The sequence below is a fragment of the Pinus tabuliformis genome, chromosome Q (assembly GCF_031772625.1).
Source record: "Pinus tabuliformis cultivar Carrire ecotype Pingquan chromosome Q, CPIR1, whole genome shotgun sequence".
NCBI lineage: Eukaryota > Viridiplantae > Streptophyta > Pinopsida > Pinales > Pinaceae > Pinus > Pinus tabuliformis.
The window spans coordinates 56,380,282-56,405,399 of record NC_142296.1 but is presented as its reverse complement, the minus strand read 5'-3'; the positions used below and the strand labels follow the sequence as shown (position 1 = coordinate 56,405,399).

The 25,118-nt window shown below is 36.8% G+C and overlaps 1 protein-coding gene across 1 annotated transcript in view; it reads left to right on the top strand.

The window, feature by feature from the left end:
• Positions 1-25,118, top strand: part of LOC149218274 (exocyst complex component SEC5A-like) — a 309,979-nt gene that overhangs the window by 121,126 nt on the left and 163,735 nt on the right. The window contains 2 exon segments of the mRNA XM_089383884.1: positions 23,394-23,509; positions 23,679-23,916. Coding sequence (XP_089240010.1) covers positions 23,394-23,509; positions 23,679-23,916 — 354 coding nt within the window.

Here is a 25,118-nt window from a genome sequence, read left to right as displayed (position 1 = left end):
AAACATTCTCTTCAAGTTCATAACTTCATACTTTGATTCAACTTTCAAATTTCATTTTTTTTCTTATGTTTATTTAAAATTTTATTTGTTATTTTGTTGTAGATGCATGGTGGAGAATGTATGGTGCCACTGTACCCCTTCTGCAAAAGCTTGCCATTCGAATCCTCAGCCAGACATGTAGCTCCTCAGGATGTGAGTGCAATTGGAGTGTATTTGAAAAAATACACAACAAGAAGTGCAACAGGTTAACACTTAAAATATTGCAAATTTCCAAATAATTTTTTGAATTCATTAAACATATATATATATATATATTTTATAATTATTATTTCATGTTCTTTATACAGGTTGGACTCCTAGCGACTTAATGACATGGTCTACATTTACTACAATCTTTGATTGTGGGTGAGTTAACTTGAGAGGACACCTGATATGGAGGCCATCTCATTGGATGGGATTGACACCACTGCTGCATGGAGGGTTGAGGCCGAGAGGCCTCTCATGGAGTTTGGTGATGATTGGTTAGTGCAGGAGGTAGTGGAGGGGGAGGGGGAGGAGGTGGAGGAGGAGGAGGAGGTGGAGCAACAGGAGGAGGAGGTGACACCACCTACTTGGGCTACCCCTGCCACCAGTAGAGGACGTGGTCTACCTCCTATAGCTCCTACTCCTAGTTCTTCAGTTTCTAGAGCATAGCAGAGTCCACCGCCAACTCCACCGGTATCTACATCTAGAGAGAAAGGGAAAGCTATTGCATTTTCTCGCAAGAGGGGCGGAGGAAATCATTAATATTAGACTTTAGTTATTTGGTTCATTTCATTGTATATGACATTATGACTCATGATATACATTATTATATTTTTTGTTGATATCATGAGTCAGGAGTCAGGACTTACTATTCAGGACATGATTCACTGTTATGTGTGATGTAGCACTAGAAATGATATTAAACATCTTATATATTGATTCTTTTATCATATTTATGTGTCAATGTATTTATTTTATGTTGTAGATGCTTTAGATATTAAAAAAATTGAAAAAAATGAATATTTTTTCATGTTATGATTTTTTTTCGATTTTTATCGATTTTTTCCCCGCGCCAATTTAATCCTGGGTACGATTAATGCAACATTGGTTCCTATGGCAAATACCGAAATATATTCTATTGCAACCTTCACAATTAAAATATTGTAGAAAGTAAATGCAAAGAAAAATACTGGCACAAATACAATCACAATAACAGAGTAGTAGATGAGGGTTTCTTTATTATTCTTTAGTGAAATCTCTTGTACAAGTTACAACCAGCGAAACAGAAGTGAGAAAATTTACAGACGCTTCCTGACAAATCTTTGACCTAGGTGAAGCACTCCTCTTCCCTCTGAATCCTTCTGCATCCCTTTGCATCAATTTCCTTGCGTTGACCCAACATCTAGTTGCCCACGCAGTCCTTGCGTCAACCTGCCTCTTTGCTACCTCTTTTTGTGTCAGCCTGCTTCTTCGTTGTCTCTCCTTGCTCTGTGTCTTGCTGTCTTGCACTCTCGAGTGGTGCTGATGCCCTCTCTTCCTTTCTCACCTGCAACTCTCCCTTTGATTCGATTTTCACTTGCCGAACTTCAACCAGTGAGAAAATCGATCTTGCTCGGGTCACTAAGTATTTGCCTCTGGTGTGTTCTTCAAGTGCCCATCAAGCCGCCTCTTATAATTCTCTCATTGATCAATGGACAACCCAGATTATATCCTAATCAATGGTTAGGATCATATTGACTTGATCTCCGCCTTCTTCTAGAAGTTTTACCCACAGTTTAGATTAATACCCATTAATTATTTCAATTTGCTAAGTTTAGACTTAGGGTCCCATTAAAAATAATTAATTATTTTAATAAAACTGTCTTCGGGTAGAATTTCCCAAAACAATGTACTGGAGAATGCACGTGTCCTAGCCTCCCTGAGAATTTTGAGGCTAAGAGCACATTTGATGCTACAAGAAATCAACACCCGATTTTTTTCGTGGACGGAGGGGACGGGCCAAAAGAAAGAAAACTCCTCTCCTCCCACAATGCATCATTTGCATGATTGAGAGAGCAAGAGAGGGGTTTTGGAGCTTGACTTGAGGAGATGACTAAGAAGAAGCTTGAGAGGGTTTCTTGAGGAGCTTGCAAGTGAGATTGTAACTTGGGATTGAAGGCACCATTGGAGAGCCAAAGAGGTAGGATCTAATCCCATTCTTTTTATTTTTCCATGTAGCATTTGTGGTTTTTGTATGTTCATTGTTCAATGAAAGATGTTCTCTTCTCTATTTCACGTTCCAATTTTTCCTCCATTTTATTGTAGGAAATAAACTATAACCCCACCAAACATGATGGGTATATGGCTTATCATTCTCTTGTTGGTTTGATTTTTTGTTATGATGGTGTTGGGGAGGAGAAGGAGGAATGATGAATATCATGAGGAAGTGGGTAGTGGTGGATTAGGTAACCCTGGAGAAAAGGAGTACCAAGAGGAATAGGAGGAGGATAATGAGAGTGGAGATGATGATGGCAAGAAAACCAAAGTTGACCAAACCTCCATGTAAAAATATGTTACTAGGCTTTCAAGAGGGATAGGGGCCGGAACCACTAAATTTACATATCACTTTCACAGGTTCATATAACTGTGGTAGAAAGCATCTCTGTGGCAAAATGACACGGGTTGGAAATAAGCAAATAGGAATCAAAACTTGTGGAATTGTGTCAGCGCAACAAAGAGCCAAATACATAAGGGTCTTGAGGAAGCCCAATACAATTCTATAAGATCAAAGGGTGACTTTGAACATGACACCACTAGCCCACAATCACATAGACTAAAAATTCCATCATCATCCACCCATGGTAGTGGATACGACAGGGACAAACATCCCTTTAATGCATAGGACCATATCAGATTTCCTTGATCAAGGGTGTATGGATGATGTGGATGCATGTGGGACACCATTCAATGTGTTAGTTTTTGTAGCATCAGACATGTGTTCTAGTCTCAATTTGTGTCAAAGAGGCTAAGAACATGAGATCTTCAAAACCCATAAAAGGTTTCGTGAGATAAGCTTGCGAAATGCCTTAATTAAATTAATTAACCATCATCTAAGTCTAACTTAGGAAAACTTGTTAATTAATTGAAATTAATTAAGAAAAGGTGAGAATGCTCTAGAAACTCACATGGCTATTGGTGATCCAACGAGAGATTATAAGAACAGGTCAATGGGGATGGAGATAGACACATTGAGTGAGAGGGAGAACGAGTCCCTTGGGCAGATCGAGCTATCCATTTGTAGAGATTTAGCAGGAGAGAGTTGGAGCAAGAACATTAGTAATTAAGGGAGAAACAACCGTGATTTCTGACGAAGTTCTAGTCACAAAGAGTCAGTAGCAGGAGGGCTGCATTATTTATTAGAGAGGTTGTGTAGGGCTTGCGTAGAATACTTTAGAGAATAGTTTGATTTGGCTGGAGAGGAGGTCGATTCAGGGGCTAGTGGCAGGAAGAGGTTCCAGGAGACTAAGCGAGTCATCTCCAAAGGCTGAGTTAGACAAAACCTCAGAATCATAACAGCTCCACAGGTAGTGCAAGTAGAGCCTGCATAGAGGCAACACAGATGTTGACACAAATTTTTTGAGTGGGCTAGATAGAGCCAAATTTTGGAGCGGGATCTGTTGTCAGGTGAGGCAAATTATCTCACTAATATTTTGTTGGCCAGATTATTTTGCTGGAGGATTGCCAATTTGGGCATGAAAATTATTGTACTTAGATTTTATTGCTGCATATAAAATAAACCCTCATTTGCTGCGCCGGTTTTCCCATGTGGATTTTTTCGTGGAATTTTGTCTAAAAATGTTGGTGTCATTTTTATTGTGTGTGTGTGTGTGCATTTATTTACTCAATTCTAGTTTATTTTCTCGTAGCATAATTTTATTGTGAAGAATTATAGTGTGATTTATTTGTTATTTTCCGTATCAAATAAACTACATAATTAATTAGTTACAAGAATAAATTTCCAGTTGCTGCAATTTCAAGGAATTTTCGCATGGGAGTAGAGCAATGAAGATCAGATTGGAGGATCCAAAGCGAGAAGGAGAATTTGTGCAGGTTTAGAGGAGTTTTGCAACACACTTTTTTGATCTGCGTAGAGGCTAGCAAGGAGTACGAATTAGCAAAGGTAGGGGTTTGATTTTCAGTTGCAACCAACATGAAAATTTGATCGGCCTTAGAAGGAGAAATTTGCAGCTAGTGTGATTACTGAAAAGTAGTTTCGGTGAGTAGATTAACTAGTTCGTTAAGCAGATTTGGGCGTAGTTGGTTTGCAACAACAGATCAACACTTGGTGGAAGAGAAAAGCACACACAAAGGAATTTCTAGAATTTCTCAGAGGGTTTCCAAATCTAGCTTTTAGGAGCAGATCCGTGATTTCTAGTTGTAGTAGGCCCTAGCAATTTTGCCAGTCAGCTAGAGTGAGCTTCAAGAAAAACAGATCGTGTGCCAGATTCTGGAGGACTTCTATAAGGTTGAATGAGTTGCCTAGTTGGAGTAGCAGGTAGTGTGAGTGCCGGAGGACTTCTAGAGGTAGACAATAGCGTATCTGCGCATTCCATAAAGGAGTGTGAGTAGTAGAGAGAGGCCAAGCAGGAAAGGGGGGTGGTTACTATTTGCTAGCTATTACCTCACCTTCAAGCGTATTTTGAAGGTAAGAGAGTCATTGGCTAGCATGGTATTAAGTGAACATTGCCAGGTATTAAAGGATAGGGCTCCATTCGCATTTGACAGGGAAGGTTTTGAAGAGGTGGAGGAGACCGCTCTTGATGGTCTGTTTTGGGCACATGTGAGGGATGTATTGCAATACACCAAGCCCATTTATGACATGATTTGTTTTGCAGATATAGATGCACCAATGATTGGGGAGTTGTATGAGCAAATGGATAACATGTTGCGGTAAATAAAAGATATTGTTCAGCCAAAAAGATCCCAACTCGATCATATTTACAATTTTGTGTGTGCATGGTGGGATAAACTTAATGTTCCACTACTTGACTACTTGTGGACATGTGGTTGATGAAGATTATAACTTCTAGATGATTGATGTTATATGGTTTAATCCATGTTTTTATGCTTTTTATATCTAATTCATCATTCTATATGCTTTTGTTGACATATATGCATCAAAATATATAAAAATATATATAATATATAAAAATTCGCTCCATACTAGAGAGGTTTTGAAAATGTCGCTCCCGACTCCTGCTCCCGCTCCCAAGCAACCTTGATCCTACTCGAACCCCACACTGGTTACTCACACTCTAGCCTAGAATTTGCACTGCTGGCCCTGGGTGACTCGCATTGCCTGGAAATTGGCTCCAAGTGAGCTACCCTGCCTCCCTTTGCCTCTGGAAGTCACTAGCACTGTCTTCTAGAAGTTGATCCGGCCTCCGACAACTGAATCCTCTCTCTTCTCGCAACTCGCATTGGTGTTTCAGCCAATTTGCATTGGTTTCTGCGGCCCTCTCAGTAGATAATTCAACATCCTTTCTCTTTCCAATCTGACACTGGAGAAACATTGGAAAACTCTCCAAAATCCTGCTCTCTGATTTTCTATTGCTTCCTCTCTTCGATGATCTCCCTTTGGCTCGAACTACGCCCTCACTAAAATTTTGAACTGGGTAGCTTGATCTGCCAAGATAATTGATGCTTGAGGTACCTTCTCTCCATCCCTTCGAGCTGCTCTTATAATCTCTTGTTGAGACTTCAACAACCAAGATTAAATCTTCATCAATGACTAAGGTCAATAAGACTTCATCATTAGAAGTCTTTAGAGCAAATCTCAAATATCCTTAATTAAATAACTTTAATTAACCAAACTCCATAAGTTAAACTTAGGAAATAATTTAATTATTGGCTAATTAATTTAATTAAGGTTTTTTAGAGCCATATATCGCGAAACTATTTCCGGGTATTGGAGATCCTATGCTCCATAACCTGTTAGCACCATCTAACACTAGAACACCTATTCGATGGTACCACATATCCATAAACTAACACATGTTGATAAGTGTGGTTTGATGTCATTCATGATCAAAGGTTGATCATAATGATGTATGTATGCTGATACATTGACGCTGGGATTGTTTGTCTAGATGTCTTGAGGGTATATTGTGAATGTATTAGGGATTGTTGAGTAGTGCTAAGGTTTAATAGGTATTGTATTACAAAGACCATATTGGTTATGGACTATTGTGAAAAAGCAGAGGCGGTGACATTGCAACAATATAGTGGCAGTAGTGACAATACAATGATGACAATGATCTAGAACAATGGGAAATAATCGACAACAACAAATTTATCTGATCTTAAGGGTGGAAGGGTGGTGCAAGTGTTAGAAACTCAGAAAGGCAGAATTTTTTTTATATAGATAATTACTTGTGACTTTCTTATCTTTATGTTCTTCTTTTATTTTTTAGTTCATCAAGCGATTACCAAAACAATAGCACAAAGATCGCATACACCAGCTATAGGCGGATAGCCAAGGCAAAACTCCTCTCTAGGGGAAAACCCAGTCAACAAGTCTTCCTTAATAACTTCCTGAGATAATCCAAGACTATTGACCTAGACACAAACTTCCTCCACACCAAGTCAGCCCTTTCTTCCTTCTTGCAGATGATAACCCTTCAACAACAACTTCGACCTAGCAGCAACAACTTGTAGCAGCAACTTCGACCCAACAACTGGCAGTAACAGCAAAAACTTCGACTTGATCCACACGAGAGAGAGGTAGATAGCCCAAAATTTCGATCTTGACCCTTTCTTTCTTCTTCTCCAACTTTGCACTCCTTTTAGCCTTCTTTTCCTACTTCACACTTCCCCAACTCTTTCTTCTGGATATCAAACTTGTGTGAGAGTGAGTTGGTCTTCCAAATGAATACGAACTGCTCCAATATATAGGGTTTTGGTGAGGTCGAATTACCCAGTTTGAGGTCAACTTGATTTCCTTAAGGCCGACTTGGTGTGGAGGTGACAAATACCTTATTTGACTAAATAATAAACCTTTTTGCATGATTCAAAAGCTCAAGAAGGGTCTCTTATAAATGGACAATGACTCTAATGATTCAGAATAAATCCTAGAAGTCCTCAATGGGGACTTTGACTTAAAACATGTTGACCCAAGCATGAAATCCATGCTTTAATAAGTCATAATAATAATAATAATAAAAAAAATATTTTTCATAAGTACATTTCATTGTGACTTAAATACAATTATGAAGACCGAATCTAGTTACATTCTTCAACACTCGCTCTTAACTATGGAGGTGTTCATACTTAGATATACAAGTACATGGAAGATCTTAAAACATATGAACTATGAAGAGTTTAGGCACCGCAATGCCATGGACTAGATTCCTGAGTAGGGCAATCTATCCAAGGTCCTTCAACCATTTAGGCAATCACGGTGCCACATACTAGATTCTTGACCAGGGAAATCTATCTGGGTGGGACTAAGATGGACTGAAGCTTTCAGCCAGTCTAGGTACCATCAGGCTTACTTGCTAACCATCAATCCAGGGATCCAGGTGTGTATCTAAGGTGAGAGCTCTATGACCAACGCCACCCTCCCTACTTCGAGATCTATACATCAACACATTGTGTCGGCCTGATGTCCTCCTAGGCAATGTGTTTCACACATAAAGCGTCAACATATCAAATCTCTCTAAGCTTAAGCATGCTTTTTCAAAAACTTCGAGAGATTTACCTGAACAATCACAACCCCAATTAGTAACAACCTTTCAAATACAAACCATTTTGGTCTTCCAACTTCTTGATGCTGCCTCATAATTCATTATAGTGGGACTTTGAGGTTCCCCAAACAAAAACTTGACAAAGGTTTCCTTAATCATTTTGCTTCCTTTCCTACTTCACATGCAACAACCAAAACCAACTTTCCTTCTTTCAACAACACCTCAAAATGCATTCTCCAATTTCTTCTTTCAAGGTATCCATCATGACTATGATATACCGTCCCTCTTAACTAGGGAGATTTCTTTTATCCAGGCTCCCTTTTAACTTAGGGAGCTCAACTTTTGTCTATAACATTGGAGAATCTTTCATGGCTTCCATCCTTCTTATTAGAGTCATCATGACCATGATACCATCATCATTCAAATAACTTTCTTCATCATGGTTATCATATCAACTTTACTTATTAACATCTTCACCATCTTGAAGATTATGTACTTGCACAACCTAGATAACAAGTACAACCCAATCTATAGAAGCATGAAGCTAACCACATCATACAATAATAGAAGCATTAGACTTTATACATCAAATTCCTAGACTTAGGTACGTAATCAACAAGAGACAATACTTCTACATGTAAACTTCTTTGCCTAGGCTTTGTTACAAACCCTAAATCACATCAGTAGCTTAGACAAGATATCAATCTCATTATATCTAGGGCCATACTATCTCTTTCAATGATATGACAGATTCTTTTATGACATATAGCAAACCCTAGAAACAATTCAAAGAAGAATAATTCAACAATGCATCTAACAACTTTTTGAATTCATATGTTAGATTTCTACTAGGATTTAGTGCAAGATCCTAGATTTCATACATGAGCCATTAAGCTTCAACAATCAAAACCAATCACAACTCAATTTCAGATTTCAACAATCTTTCATAAATCTCAGATTATCACACTGTCATCATATATTAGAGAATTGAACTTCTACTAAGGTTTAGTTACAAAACCTTAGAATTCACAAACACTATCATCCTAGAGAATCAAACTTTGACTAGGGCTTAGTTCCAAACCCTAGGACTTATGACCATCAACAATTAGGTCAAACACATACATCTAGGATTCCATCATCATGCACAACATATGTTAGTAAAACTCAATGACACAAACATATTAAGACATCTAACATATTTGATTAGATGGACAACCATATGCCTAGGGTTTCATTCCTAGGACATTATCTGAAATAAGGGTCTTTCTCATAAGCCATATCAAACCTTAAAGATCTATTGTTTCAACAACAAACCCTAATTTATCAATACTTTAAAGGTTTGGGATTTCAGACATCACCAATCAACCCTAACAAGTTAGGGTTTTCATAACCATACCAAAACCCCAAACATGACATCATCAAAGCATTAAACATTTCTTTAGACTTCATCAATAATCCTAAGTAGGCTAGGGTTTCATACATTATCATCAACATACCCTTAAGTTAGAGTTTTACAAAGAACCTTTTTATGGTTCCACAAGAATAATCAACGGTATGAGGAGGGTAGATTTATCTAATGATGAATCACCCAATCAAGAATATTTATGATTCAAGAGAGATGGACACAATAATGTTAGTACTATAGAATAGTTTATCAAGAATGAATATACCTTTATCTTGAAGAGAGAAAAACTTATAGTCTAAGGCCTACCTTTTTTTTCTTAACAAACCTTGTAATTCCAATGCTTTATCTTGTGAGGCCTTCTTCCATAATCCTTGAGTATTCAACAAGCTTTTCCTAAACAAGGAAAATATGAATAGAAATGTGATTAGTATTTAATACAAACAAACTTAGATAAGTAAAGGAAACCAAAAATGAAAAGGTAATACAAGGAGTAAGATACTTATCTTTGGAAGTTGGTGAGGGCTCCCTCCAAACTTGAGGGATACCTATAACCTTATAAAAACAATTCAAAAATGTTTTTCCAAAATATGTTAAACCTACAAATACTAGAAATAAAAAATGAAACAACTAAAGCTTAGAGTAAAGAACATACTAGTGTGGGTCCCTTATATCAAATTCTTCAACTTTATTCTTCTATAGAGATCCTTCTTCAGCAACATTAGCTTGGTCCCCGTTCCTTTTCTTATTCTTCGGATTGCCAGGACAATCACTTTTATAGTGACCCATTTTTTGACATTGGTAGCATTCTATTTTGGACATGTTTGCCTTCCTTCTTGGCCCTTTTGACTTATTGAAGTTTCCTTTCTTGTGATAAGCGGAGTATGCATTTGAAACTCTCTTCTTCATTGTTGGTTACTAATGAGATTCTCGTCTCTTCTTGGCTGCAGGCATTCCATAATTGTTCGAATGTTTCTTTCCAGTTGTTGATTCATAAAGCAAAACACCCCAAGTAGGTGGCAATCCCAATAATGTAGTGATCACTAGCTCTTTTTCCGGTACAATCTCATCTATGGCTTGAAGGTCATCTCTAATTCTAGCTACCCTTACAAAGAAGGAAGCCACAATATCATCTTTTGTCATTTTTGTGGTCCTTTGTTTATTCTTAAGATTTTCTACTTCACTGATGTTCTTTATAGTGAGCAATTTTGATAAGACTTCATATATTTCTTGAGCATGGTCTCTGTTGGAAATGTATGGGACAAGATTGTCCTTTATACCTTCTACCATTAGTGTCATAGCCAATATTTCTGACTCTTTAAACTTTACTTTATCTGTATCACTAGGTCCTTCAGTAGGTTTCTTCACTTTTTCTTTGACCAAATCGAAGACTTTGTTCTTTTCAAGAATGAGATCAATTCTCTTCTTCCATGACCTGTAATTTGATGCTCCTTCTAATGTGTTCTCTCCCTTTATTGTGTTAGACATTGTCCTTGAAGATAGTAAGCTTCTTTCCTTATAAGATCTTCTTATATGATCCCTTGCTCAACCTTTTGAGTTTTCTTAGACTCCTTTCAGTAGATCCTCAAGTTACATTTTTCCTTCTTCACCTTAGGTCCAATATTATGTTAGAAAATCAGAAAGGCATAAATATTTTCTTTATATAATTACTTGTGACTTTCTTATGTTTATGTTCTTTTATCTTTTAGTTCATCGAGCAATTACCAAAACAATAGCACAAAGATCGCAGACACCAGATATAGGCGGACAACTAGGGCAAAACCCCTATCTAGGGGAAAACCCAGTCAACAAGTCTTCCTTAATAACTCCTGAGATAATCCAAGACTGTTGACCTAGACAAAGATTTCCTCCACACCAAGTCATCCCTTTCTTCCTTATTGCAGATGATAACCCTTCAACAACAACTTCGACCTAGCAACAACAACTTGCAGCAATAACTTCGACCCAACAACTGGCAGCATCAATGGCACCCAACAACTAGCAGCATCAACGACAACATCAACAACTTCGACTTGACAAGAGGGACTTCGATCTCCTAGAGGAACCCACACGAGAGAGATAGATAGCCCATAATTTCGATCGTGGCCCTTTTTGTCTTATTCTCCAACTTCACACTCCTTTTAGCCTTCTTTTCGTACTTCGCATTTCTCCAGCCGTTTCTTCTGGATATCGAACTTGGGTGAGAGTGACTGAATCTTCCAAATGAATTCAAACTGCTCCAATTATATAGGCTTCTAGTGAGGTCGAATTACCCAGTTTGAGGTCGACTTGATCTCCTTAAAGCTGACTTGGTGTGGAGGTGACAAATACCTTATTTGACTCAATAATAAACCTTTTTACATGATTCAAAAGCCCAAGAAGGGTCTCTTTTAAATTGACAGTGACTCTAATGACTCATAATAAATCGTAGAAGTCTTCAATGGGGACATTGAGCTAAAACATGATGACCCAAGGATGAAACCCATTCTTTAATAAGTCATAATAATAATAATAATAATTTTTTTCATAAGTACATTTCTTTGTGACTTAAATACAATTATGAAGACTGAACCTAGTTACATTCTTCAACAAAAAGGGGGAGAGTGGAGTCTCCTTGAGGTTGGAGCCTGAGAACACTTTAGGGAGGCAGGGTGGTGCAAGGGCAGGTTGGAGCGTGTGTAGGGTGGGTGAGCACCATTTTAGTTGGAGCTGATAAAATCAGAGTGGTGGAGCGTCCTTTGAGTTGGAGTTGGTAAGTCAGGACTTTGGAGTGTCGTTGTTGAAGCTGGTAAATCAGGGTGTCGAAGGATCCTTTCAGTTGGAGTTGATAAATCGGGGCATTGGAGCCGTCTTCTAGTGGCTACTAGAGAACCTTGGAAGTTGGAGCTTCCTATTGGTGTAATCTTGAAGACCTATATTAAAAGCGTTTGATGGTTTTTCTCCCGGAATGGTTTCCAAATGAAAATCTCTTATGTATTGTGTTTAATGTTGTGTTTGTTGAATGGTGTGTTGCTAATTCATATTTTGAACTAATGCTAGTGATAGCTAATGCTATGTGAAGTTAAAATTAACTAATTGAATAGAAATATTGATTTACCCCCCTCTTAGTGTTCCAACGATTTGCAACACTTGTTGCTACAAAGGCAATAAAGGAGGTTGTGTGGCTTGTGAAGATACGAGAGGATTTGTATGAGAAACACGTGAGAGCTACTCCATGTTTGATTGTCAACACCTCTAGAATCAAGTTGGTAATGAATCCCGTCTTCCATGACCAAACAAAGCACATTAACACAAATTACCATCTACTATGACATAATGTAGACGCTAAGACTATTGATTTGGTACATTGTTCCACAAGTGACCAAATTGCAGACATCTTCACCAAAGTGCTTGGAAGAGAGAGGTTTGAAAAGTTTAGAAAGATTCTTGGTCTCACAAGCACTACTTTGTATTGGGGGGGGGTGATGTTAGATATCTAAATACCACTTTTGATTTGTTTTAATTTTAGGGAAGGTGGGGTGGGCGGGGGGCGCGGGGGGGTGGGGGGGATGCTTGATCTCTAATCATAGGGATTATGGTGTATTGTAAATGTTATAATCATTCATTTAGGAGAAATATGAGGAGTCATAGGTGAGATCAAACCACTTGGAAGACAAAACCAAAGGTCATATCTTAATTTATTTATATGCGAGCCGAAATTTATTTAAGGATTGTCATTGATGACTTGATCCTTGATTTATGGTGTTTATTCTATAGTGGTCAACCTACTGCCTTGAGATTCGCTTCATCTACTGTGATCCATGGATTATTTGGAGCTACATGGGCTACTTCGAGGGTCTTCTTGCATATTTCTTGTTGCTGGTTATGCAATGAACCTTGAGCTTGATGATTTGGCACACTTTTACTTGTGCTCCACTTTTTGGGATGTCTATTTCCATGTTGAGGACATGAGGGCCCATTGGACACATCTCTGTGTGATTTGTTATCGATTTATGTTTGTGGAAGATGATTTCACACTTCTGCATGCAACTTTATGAGGATGTTACATTGCACATGTTCTATGCTACATTTACGGAGGGTTTCCACATTTATGAGGCATTTACTTGGCCTACTTTTATGTTGGGATCATGACACAAGACCCACATGAAGCTTCTATTGGACATTTTTCATGGATCTAGACATGGACACATCATGTAGGTTGACATACTTGTATTTTGCTATTATTAGAGCCTAGACCTGGCCTATCCTCAAACAAAGAAGGCACCTTCATCTCTTTGTTCTATATATAGAAAGTTCTAACTAAGTCCTTTATTCATTGTTGATTTGTTTGTTGGATTTACTTAGATGAGAATACTATTGTATTTGTTTCCTAGAATATTTCGTTGTTGGAAATTGAGGATCTCAACAAACTTCTTGCTAGTTTTAGTGTGTGACAAATTTTGTGGTAACAAACTTCATCTATGTGGGCTTCACATTGCAAACTAATTATCACAACTCATTCTTTCGACTTGCACCTACTCTAGTTCATTCTCTCCCACTTCTATGTAGAAGAGTTAGCATATCAACTTATTGAGATTTTGTTTGTTGTGGAAGTCATTATAATACTCTCTTCTTCGTGCAAGTCTCTATAACATCTAGCAAGGTAGGAAATAATCTTTCTTTTAGTCTAGTTCCCTAGATTTGAGTTGCATGCCCTTTTGTGTGAGAACCCATATAAGTCTTGAGTTCTCCTTTAGGAGTGTATTGATGCAACCAACACATATCCTCCTCCAAACGTGGCATGGATAGATCACATTACTTTTTTTTTGTTCTGTCCTTGCAATGACCTTCACGTTGTTGTGTCCTCATCCTTTTTTGCTCATTCCTGTTGAGGGCCTATTTAGAGGTCATTGCGGCATAGTTTCAATCATTAGTAATTTTAGTGCATTTTAACATTGGGTTCTCCTTGTGGTATCTATTTGCCATGCACAACCCACCAATGTTGCCTTCTTCAATCACACATGCTTGTGACTCCTTTTAGTGATGTACAACTACACTTATGATTAACACAATTAGGTGATCACTTACCGTTAATAGTTGGCTATCTAAACTGTGTCTGCAGACAAATATGTTACATCAAAGAAAGGTTGAATAATTTCTTGTGATGTTTATTTTGAACGAGGTTTTCTAATTTATTATAATCTCAAGACTTATCGGAAGTACTTTTTGGTATAATGTAGCTTCGTATTAGAGTGCTATCAATTGTGTTATGAAGTTGACTTGAAGAGATTTCTAATTACTTGTCACATGAATGGCTTACTTTCGTTCAAGTATCATTTTTTTACTTGGGAATTTTTCCATGAGTGGGATTTGTTTCGATTTCCTATGTTTTTTTCCTTAATTTAAAATTTTTAAATTCATTATGGTGACTATTACCACAAAATCTAGTAAGCGTTGGACAGGGAAACTCTACAAGACAAGAGCTAGACTAAGTGTTAACATTGGAACAATGGCCCGTTGTCACCATAGCCAATGTCCCCTACTCTTTACGAACATTCACCAATGGGAGGAGTCCTGGTAAGGAAATGATCCCTATAATAGATATTCCACAGTTTAGGTGCAAGGTGATACAAGAGGATCTCTCAAGGAATGCTTAAAAGTTGCGATATAAGGCTTCAAAGGCACTTGACGCTCTTAATAATGGATTGTACAAGATCTAGGGTTTTGTGAATTATCATGGATGAAGGTAATTCCAAGATCAAGGCAATGAGGAAAAAGGGATTCTTATGATATACTTCACCAAGTGCTAAGCTCATACAAAGCTCAAGGAAGTCCCCAAGTTGAGGAAAACTATTATGAATATAATTCATATAAAAATAATAAATGTAAATATAAATATAATAATAATAAATAATAATTAATTAACTAATAGTTAGTTCGTTAGTAGCGAAGAGGCATGTCTTACGGACATGATCATTCATGAAAGGGCACTTGCCTAGGTATATAAGCGGGCCCTCATTGTAATCATTTCACACATCTTTTGTACATTTAACAATTCTTATATACAATTACTACTTGTTCGACGATGGATAGTTACATATTTAAGTTCTTGAGAAGAGTTTTCGGCGGAAATCACATTATAATTCATTTGTCAACGCGTTTTGAACCAACAAGTGTGGTTCATCAACTTGTCCTGACGATGAACCACACTTGTTGGTTCGAAACGCATCGACAAATGAATTATAATGTAATTTCCGCCGAAAACTCTTCTCAAAATATTGATATGGATCACAAAAGCCTAAATATAACAATATTTAAGTTCTTCCAAATTATTCTGCTATGTATACGAACTTTGTCTGTTACATTGGTATCAGAGCATTCCTTTGAGTATACAAACTTTGTTTATTACATTGGTATTAGAGCCATGTTCTATGATCCCGACCATTGGCCATTAAAATCTTCCTCAACGTAGTTGTCGTCGCGGTCAAGTGTTTGACTATATAGTTGGAGGTTCTCCATTAAAGAGAGAAAAAAAGAAGTCGAAAAAAATACCATATATATAATTATTTAAAAAAAATTTAAGAAAAAGAGTTAAAAATATTGAAAAAAAGAAAAATAAATGATATTAAAAAGTTTAAAAAATATAGAATTTATGTGAAAATATATTTAAAAATAAAAATTCAAAAAAAGGGTTTATATAAAAAAGGAAATTATATAAAAAAATAGTTAAAAAAAAGTTAAATAAAAAACAAAACAAAAATCAAAATTAAAAAAAGAAAAGAAAAGGCCACAATTGCTGACAGGTTCGAACCACCGCAACTGCCATAAAACCTTGCGTCATTACTTGACATTTGCAACTAGCCGCCATAGCACGTGCAACCAACCACAACCGATGTTGATCCTCAACGTTGCTAATGTCTCCAACAATCACTGCCTCAAGCCACAACCTCGACAAACCACCCGATACCGACCGCCATCCTAGACTGGCACAACCGTTGACTGACAGAGTAGCCGCAATCGTTCGCTGACAGAGTAGCCACAACTGCTGACCGATGAACCGCTCCTCCCCCACAAACATTCCTTGATTGTTGCCTGCTTCCTAGAGCTGCCATCCACCCTGTGTCATCCCTCACTGACTTCCACACAGCACAAGCTACCGCTGACTAAGAAACCAACCTTCCCATCCCCTTGTGCTGAATCGACCTGTCATGCTAGTGATAGGAAACCTGCTACCAACTATCAGTGCCACCACAAGGCGCCCGAGCCACCATAACTTTTCTCTCTCGTGCCTTCGCAGTTTTCCCTCCAACTAACATCCGCGTTTTCGTAGTCACTAACCATTGCATGTCTTACACCTAACACTGTTACAAATAATTGGATTTTCGGCGTAGAAGGAGCATTAGCTAAAATTGTCGAAAATAAGTTCTGGGCACCGCTTTAGGATTGGCACCATGCTCCTATCTGTACACAACTGCACATCATAAATCAAGTCTATACTAGTAAAATCGACTTGTACAATTGAATTGTATGCAATTTTTGCCGTCGAAAAAATTCATGCCTTATTGTAGAGTTGCAACCAATCAACATAAGATTATACAATATTCAATACTTTTAAAGGATATAGAATAAAGCATTTTTATTATAAATAAACGGAAGGGATAATTTGATGTTAAGATTAATAACTAATAAAGAAGTTTAAATATATATATATATATATATATATATATATATATATATAAAGAGAAAAGGATTAGAAAGGCTTATCAACGTTTTTATGAGAAGTAGAATAAAATAAAAAGGAGAGAGGAAAAAGAATTTAATAAAAAGTTTCAAGCAAGGTATTAAAAAAAGAGGGGAGGGAAATTAATACAAAAAATAAATAAATTAAGAAGTGGATATTTGAAGAGAATTATAAAGGTAGTAAAAAGAGGATATATTCGTATATTCTGAAAGCTCATATAAGAAGAAAAAGAAGCAATCAAGATGAGTTCCACACAACAATTATTATTTTGGACTAAATGTCCTTTTTGTCTAAACAAAATTGGATATACATATATTCAAAAAAATTGCAAATTAAGTTGTCCAGTGTTTGGGAGATTATTTAGTATCAAAGAGTGTCAAGGTAATACACAGACACAAATAAAGGAAGAATTCGCAAAGCTTGAACAAAAAAATAATGCTTCGGAAAGGACATATTTTACAATAAGTTAAAAGAATAAGAAGAGGAAATTTTGCACCTAAGAGACCATAATAAAAAGTTACTTGAACAAATCAAGAAGTCCAAGGTTAAGAGGCAAAAAATTTAAGCAAGAAAATGAAAGTTCTAAGAAGAAATTCAACGAGAATCTGTCGAAGGAGGAGGAAGAAAATTTGCACTTAAAAACCCTTAATCAAAGGGTTATTAGAACAAATAAAAAATTTAAACGATGAGAAAGATACTAAAAGCAAAGTCAACAATCCAGAAAGCGAAGAGCTTTTACGTCTAAGGAATCATAACCAAAACCTCCTTACACAAATAAGAAAGCTTAAAAGTGACAAAATGTCACTAAATGACAAATTAGAACAACTTCAAGAAGAAGTATTGAAGTCTTCAATCGTTTCAATCTAAGTTGAAGATAAAGGAAAAAATACCGATCCAGTCAATATCACAACTGAAGAGAAGAGAAACCTATAGAAGTTAAAACTAATTTAGATGTTGCAGTTCAAACAATGGAAATTCCAAGTGATGATTCAGTAACCAACTCAACAACAACAGTACCTGAAGTAAATCGAGAAATCAACACAAACAGATTAGGGGCAAGATCAAAAAGCAAGAGCTCCTTATCGACATCCAAATCACAGAGCAAACAATTAAGTCAGTCTACATATTTGAACCATTCAGAACGGAAGCAACAAATTTATGTTCCAAGGAATACTGAAGTTTGCAAAATCCAATCCTATGATAAAAATTCACCACAAAATTCCAGTCATTGAAAGTTCCACAAGAGTGTAATCTAAGATGGTTAGATCCATTCTCAATCCAACAATTTTGTTTATCACAAGGATCATATCATCTTGTATCAACGAAGATGAAAGTTCTGAGATGAGAAGATATTCGAAACGGGAAAAGAGATTTGACCCTTTCATTAGTAAGTTTTGAAGACAAAGCTTTTTGAAGAGGGGCAATGTTATGAATATAACTGATATAAAAATAATAAATAATTAGTTAACTAATAGTTAGTTAGTTAGTAATGAAGAGGTATGTCTTTGCGACATGACCATTCATGAAAGGGCACCTACCTAGGTATATAAGTGGACCCTCATTGTAATTATTTCACACATCTTTTGTACAATCAATTACTACTTGTCCTACAATGGATACTTACATATTTAAGTTCTTTTGAATTATTCTACTATGTATACGAACTTTGTTCGTTACAAAAACTAGCTATGTTTTCGCTCATAGGGAAATGCCTAGAACAAGAGATTTTATGTACAAATTCAAGTGGATGCCCACCAAACTTTGAAGTCATGTAGTCAAAACCCTAGGCTTGATGTTTAGGCTCTTGGACTCCCACAATACCTCTTCCTAAGCAATTCACTCTTAAGCCCTAGATAGTCGTCCTACCTTAAGAGGACCGGATTTTGGAGAAGAAAATTTATGGAGAAAAGTTGAGTTTGACCACCAAGGACTTGGATTAGTGCCTTGTTCTTTGGGCATATGGAGTCTTAGGAAGCTTAATGTGAACGAAGTTGTCTCTAAGGAGGCTTAGAAATGATGCCCTAGGTACCAAGGTTAAGCATTTACCCACTTCAATTGATAATGCAGTTTCATGGAGAGATTCAAGAATTTCCTCCTCTAGGAACAATCAGTGCATGCCATACATTGAATAACATATGCAATACTCAACTAGAATGACTTGCAACATTAAATTTTAATAATTAAGGCACAATTAGCACATTCTAGAAGAAATAATCCCACACATTTAACAAATTTAGGAGAACATTTCCATCAACATTAAGCACTTACAAGATGACATGCAATAGATCCATCCATGATCCAAGAAATGGCTCCAAAGACAAAATTGAACTAGCTCCAAATGTCAAAATGAATCCAAAAATTCTCTAATAGCCATAGAAACAAGTGTGAGTTCTTCTCAAGAGATCGAGTCCATGTGTGATGATGATGAGTAGCTCAAATGAGATCTCATCTATTTATACTTTATCTATCAAGTCTAATGTTAGCCTAAAATCCCCTCTTAGTTGTCAAATGGAGGGAAAATCTAATTGTGGTTACAAGCCAACAGCATAACCAATGAAAAATCATGTAGGTAAACCCACAAGAGGGTCGAAATGCTGATGTCATCATTTGGGATTTAGAAGTTAAAGAAATAATTCTATCATGTGTTGACTCTCTCTATGCCAAAGTGAGTCAAGAGGGCTCCATAAATTATCTACTAGGGGTTGGCCCCTAAACTTCCATGCAAATAATCAAGTGGACCCCAATTTTGTGTTTGGGCACAAAATGGGTCTCATGGGTCTCCTGCTGATATAATAGCTTGAATCTGCTCCACTGTTGAGGGCTTAGAGAATCGTGCTAGCCCTCCCACGTCTCAAAGGCCAAGACAAAGCTCATCTGGGCCTCAGATTAGCTACTAAACGACATGTACACTACTAAGTTGGCTAGGGCATGCTGGTCCAAGTGCATCATATGGTGAATAATATGGGGCAAAGTGGAGAGACTATTGTGGTGCTGTAGACGCACATGGAATGAAGTAATGATGCTCTACAAATACAAGAGTCCCTAGCTCTCAACACTTATCTCGAAGGGTGTCATATGCTCCTCTGGCGGACTTAGGCCCCAATTAAGTTCCCCAACCCAAGATGAAACCATCTGCCAATCACATATAATGTCCAATGTTGCATCCTCACCATTAGCTACAATAATTCATTAGTGCATCTAAGTGTACCAAGCTTGTTAATCAAGGGCAGATTTAGACTTCATATGGGGCTTCTCCTCTAAATTTGTGGCTTTAATCTCGTAATAGTATAACCTCCGTAGGTAGGAGTGGGTAACAGACAACCTTATTAGATAACTCCATGAGTCTTTTACCTGGTACACCCTTAAATTAATAGCTGGCACGTGAATGAATGATGAAATGGATGGGGAAACAAGCATCTCAAGGTCAAATGCCATGGGTACAAGGATAGCAATAATGAGGGATATCCACATATTGGGTATACAGATGTAGGAGAGAGCAATTGTGGATACATGAGTTAGCCCAACCTTTGTTTTTCACCCTTCTTTATTTGCCAGAGCATGCTGTGAATGATGTAAAGCAGTTATTACCTCCTTAATGTGGGGCAGTTCATTGCCCACTAGGGGTTGGGACGTGCATGGGTTCCTTAATGATGTGGGGGCATTCATGGGCCTTAGGAACCAAGGTGATGGCCATGATAAGGGGTAGAGATCATGTTTGGCTTTTGCCCACGTGCTATATTTAATGTCCCAACCATCTTTTGCATTCCATGTTATTCTTTTCTTTTGTTTCTTCCTTGTGGCCATGGTATGCTTTTAATTTTTTTTTAGCTGCATCAACATCCAAGGCAACTTTTCGAGGCCCAACCCATATATGTGGACAAAGGAAGTGGTGTGCCAGTGCCTTGTGGACCCAGTGGTCATGTGGGTTTAGAGAAGGAAAATAATGAAATAGGGCTTGTAATGTACATAGATGACTTAATGCTAACAAGCAATAATGTTAAGGTGACTATCCACATGAATAACAAACTTAAGAGCAACTTTGCGATATTATTTTGGCTCTATTGCATTACTTTCATTGTATTCAAGTTTTGCAATTAGATAATGGTATTGTTTTCTCACAACCAAACTAGGCTTTGTTTGAAGGTTTCAGATGGAAGACTGTAAACCTTGTGCTACCTCATTTTGTTATGGAGTCAAATTATCAGTAAAATATACTTCTCCCGCCGTTGATGCTATTCTGTATCGACAACTTGTTAGAAGTCTTTTGCATTTGACTCACAACCAACCTAACAATACCTTTGTTGTTCATCTTGTTTCTTTGTTTATGAAGAATTATATGTTGATTTTTCTAAAAGAGCACAGTAGAATACTATTTTGTGCCAGATAATTACTACCTAATGATTTTCACACAGTCTTCTTATGCCATTGATGTCATTGAGCAACTACACTTCAGAAAATATCAACTGTAAATACAGTAAATACAACGGAAACAGTAAAGATCATAGAAAGACAATCATGCACAATAGAGAATATTTTTACCCTTGAACCCAACCTTGGGCTTGTAATGTACATAGATGACTTAATGCTAACAAGCAATAATGTTAAGGTGACTATCCACATGAATAACATATTTAAGAGCAACTTTGTGATGATTATTTTGGCTCCATTGTATTACTTTAATTGTATTCAAGTTTTGCAATCAGATAATGGTATTGTTTTCTCACAACCAAACTTGGCTTTGTTTGAAGGTTTCACATGGAAGACTGTAAACCTTGTGCTACCTCATTTTGTTATGGAGTCAAATTATCAGTAAAATATACTTCTCCCGCTGTTGATACTACTCTGTATCGACAACTTGTTAGAAGTCTTTTGCATTTGACTCACAACCAACCTAACAATACCTTTGTTGTTCATCTTGTTTCTTTGTTTATGAAGAATTATATGTTGATTTTTCTAAAAGAGCACAGTAGAATACTATTTTGTTCCAGATAATTACTACCTAATGATTTTCACGCAGTGTTCTTATGCCACTGATGTCATTGAGCAACTACACTTCAGAAAATATCAACTGTAAATACAGTAAATACAAAAGAAACAGTAAAGATCATAGAAAGAAAACCATGCACAATAGAGACAATCTTTTTACCCTCGAACCCAACCTTGGGCTTGTAATGTACATAGATGACTTAATGCTAACAAGCAATAATGTTAAGGTGACTATCCACATGAATAACAAAATTAAGAGCAACTTTGCGATGATTATTTTGGCTCTATTGCACTATTTTCATTGTATTCAAGTTTTGCAATTAGATAATGGTATTGTTTTCTCACAACCAAACTAGGCTTTGTTTGAAGGTTTCACATGGAAGACTGTCAACCTTGTGCTAACTCATTTTGTTATGGAGTCAAATTATCAGTAAAATATACTTCTCCTGCTGTTGATGCTACTCTGTATCAACAACTTGTTAGAAGTCTTTTACATTTGACTCACAACCAACCTCACAATACCTTTGTTGTTCATGTTGTTTCTTTGTTTATGAAGAATTATATGTTGATTTTTCCAAAAGAGCACAGTAGAATACTATTTTGTGCCAGATAATTACTACCTAGTGATTTTCACAGTGTTCTTATGCCACTGATGTCATTGAGCAACTACACTTCAGAAAATATCAACTGTAAATACAGTAAATACAATGGAAACAGTAAAGATCATAGAAAGACAACCATGCACAATAGAGACAATATTTTTACCCTCGAACACAACCTTGGGAGAAAACCTAACAACGTTTTTTAGGAGAAATTATTCTTCAGCAAGGTTTACAAATTAACAATTTGTCTAGAAATCTGTGCCAATATCGAATTCAGAATATCAGACAAAACATGGCCACCTTCAACATTAAACAACAACATCCAACAGGTCTTGCCGTGTCCTCAAAGTCTGCCGCACGCCCTGTGGCCATTGTGGCCTGCAGCCCTGCAGCCTTGCTCTGCAGTCAACGCCCAGTCAATTAAGCTCAGTCAGAAGGTTGATAAACTCGGTCAAACTTGTCCTTTGAGATCACATGTGGGGCTGTCCAAAAGAGATGATGAAGAGAGAGAGATGACTTGCTTGATGGTCAAAATGAAATGACACATCACATATATATACTTGTTGAATGAGGGTAAAATTACACAAGGGACACACCCTTCCACCCCCTGAGCTGACTTGGAGACCTCAAAAATAAATTTATTAATTTTTTATAGGCCATATGGGAATACCTCCTGATGCTACAAAAAATCAACATTATAAGGAAAACCACTAGCTTATCCATGAATCTTGTCCTTCCATCCTTCTGTCCCTTCATCCCCTGGTAGTCATCCCAAGCCTTGGCCTTCCTTCCAACTGCCTGTGCATCTGTCCCCAACCTTGCCCTTTCGTCTCAGTGAAGCTTGTTGTTATATATAGTGTATTTTTTACTTGATATGATTCCATATGTTGCAACTATCGATTTACATGGTGCTGCTTTTTTTCTACATCCAACAGGTTGGTGGAAACTTTGAAGTGTGATTCGTCTAAGGTCCATGATATGAATATGGAAGTTCAGCAAATGCAGGATTCCGTCAGATTCACCTTTTTTAATTGTTTTCTAGAGTTTGCAGGTATATTAAAGTTTCTAGTTAAATTAAACTTAAAAAAAATTCTGTGGATGTACAGTTTTTTTCCGTTAGTTCTGTAGTTCTTTTATCATATTTGTTATACCCATACATGTATATTTTTAAGTTGATATCTACATTCTGGGTATCATTGGAAATACTGTACTGCATTCAGGATCTCTGGAGAAAATTGCAGCTGAGCTCTCTCAAATCAGGGGCAAGAATGTTTCTGCAGCCTTAGAAAATGGGCACTCACAAGTATTCGGAAGTAAATTCACTGGTCTGCAGCCAGGTGTAGAGATTGCAAGTGAACATCAAAAGTTACTCATGGTCCTGAGTAATATTGGCTTCTGCAAAAGTCAGCTTTTACCTGAGCTGTCCAACAAATACAAGCTTATTTGGGAGGATTCAAGGTTCTACACCTACTACAGTTTGCATTTTCTATTGATCTGTTAAATTTTATCAGTTTATAGTTGTTGGGAAGCCTACTATTTTGAAATTAACAGCAGGTGCTATTCAATAAAAAATAATTTGCTATATATTTATGTTGTCAGTCACTACTATTCTGCTGTAGATATCTGTGTGAGATGGGTCTGATCTTGATAAAAGTCATTGTTAGATAGTTTGCATATGTATCATATTAAAGTATTTCTTTGTTTCAAAAAAAATAGACAACGTTATCTTGAGAAAGGATGTGTCAGCCATAAATATGTTAATCTGTGAATAAGATATACCTGTCCTTACCTTTAGTATCAGAATGAAAGTTACCTTCATAGAAATGAGCTGCTGTTGGGACTTGGGTTGCATATTTAGCCACAACCTGAGTGTTGTTGCCACCTATTAGTGGTTCATGTCTTCACTGGGAAATTTTAATGAGAATTCCTTGAAATTAATGCGTTTATGGTTAAAAACATTACCGTCCAATTTACAAATTGTAGCTTTGTCACATTTTCCACTCCGTTTAATAGAAGTCAAATGAATATCACAAAGTAGTTGTATGCCCCTGTTGATAACAAAGACTTGTAAACACACACATTCATTGGTAGTTCATGTCTTCAGATAGACTTTTTAAGCAAAATCTCTCAAAATTAATGCATTTATGGTGAATTTATTATATGTGAAATTCCCAAACATGAGTTCTTCCAACTCTTCCCACCATTACATAATAAAGAAATCAATGCCATAAAGTCTTGGTATAACCCTAACGTTAATAAAGCTTATAAATGATGCCCAATGTACTTACTTGCAAGTGTTGGAAAATGTAACTAGGTTTGGTCTTCATTAAATGTATTTGAGTCATCTTGTAATGTACAACAATCGATTACAAAAATCGATTACAAAAGGTGTTGGAAATACTGAGAGGGGGGGTGAATCAGTATTTCTTTTACAATTGTTATTTTTTATGCCAGTTAAGATCACTTATAAAACATAGCACAAAATGAACAATACATAATAAATAATTTTATTAATCAGAAATAACGAGGACTCCAATCCTCTTGTTTGCAATAAATCAAGTACAATAACGTTTAGGGCTCCAACCCTAGATGAAGATACCAATCTTCAATCAACCAGACTCCGACCTATATGATGCCAAGCTCCAACTTCTTGTTTATGA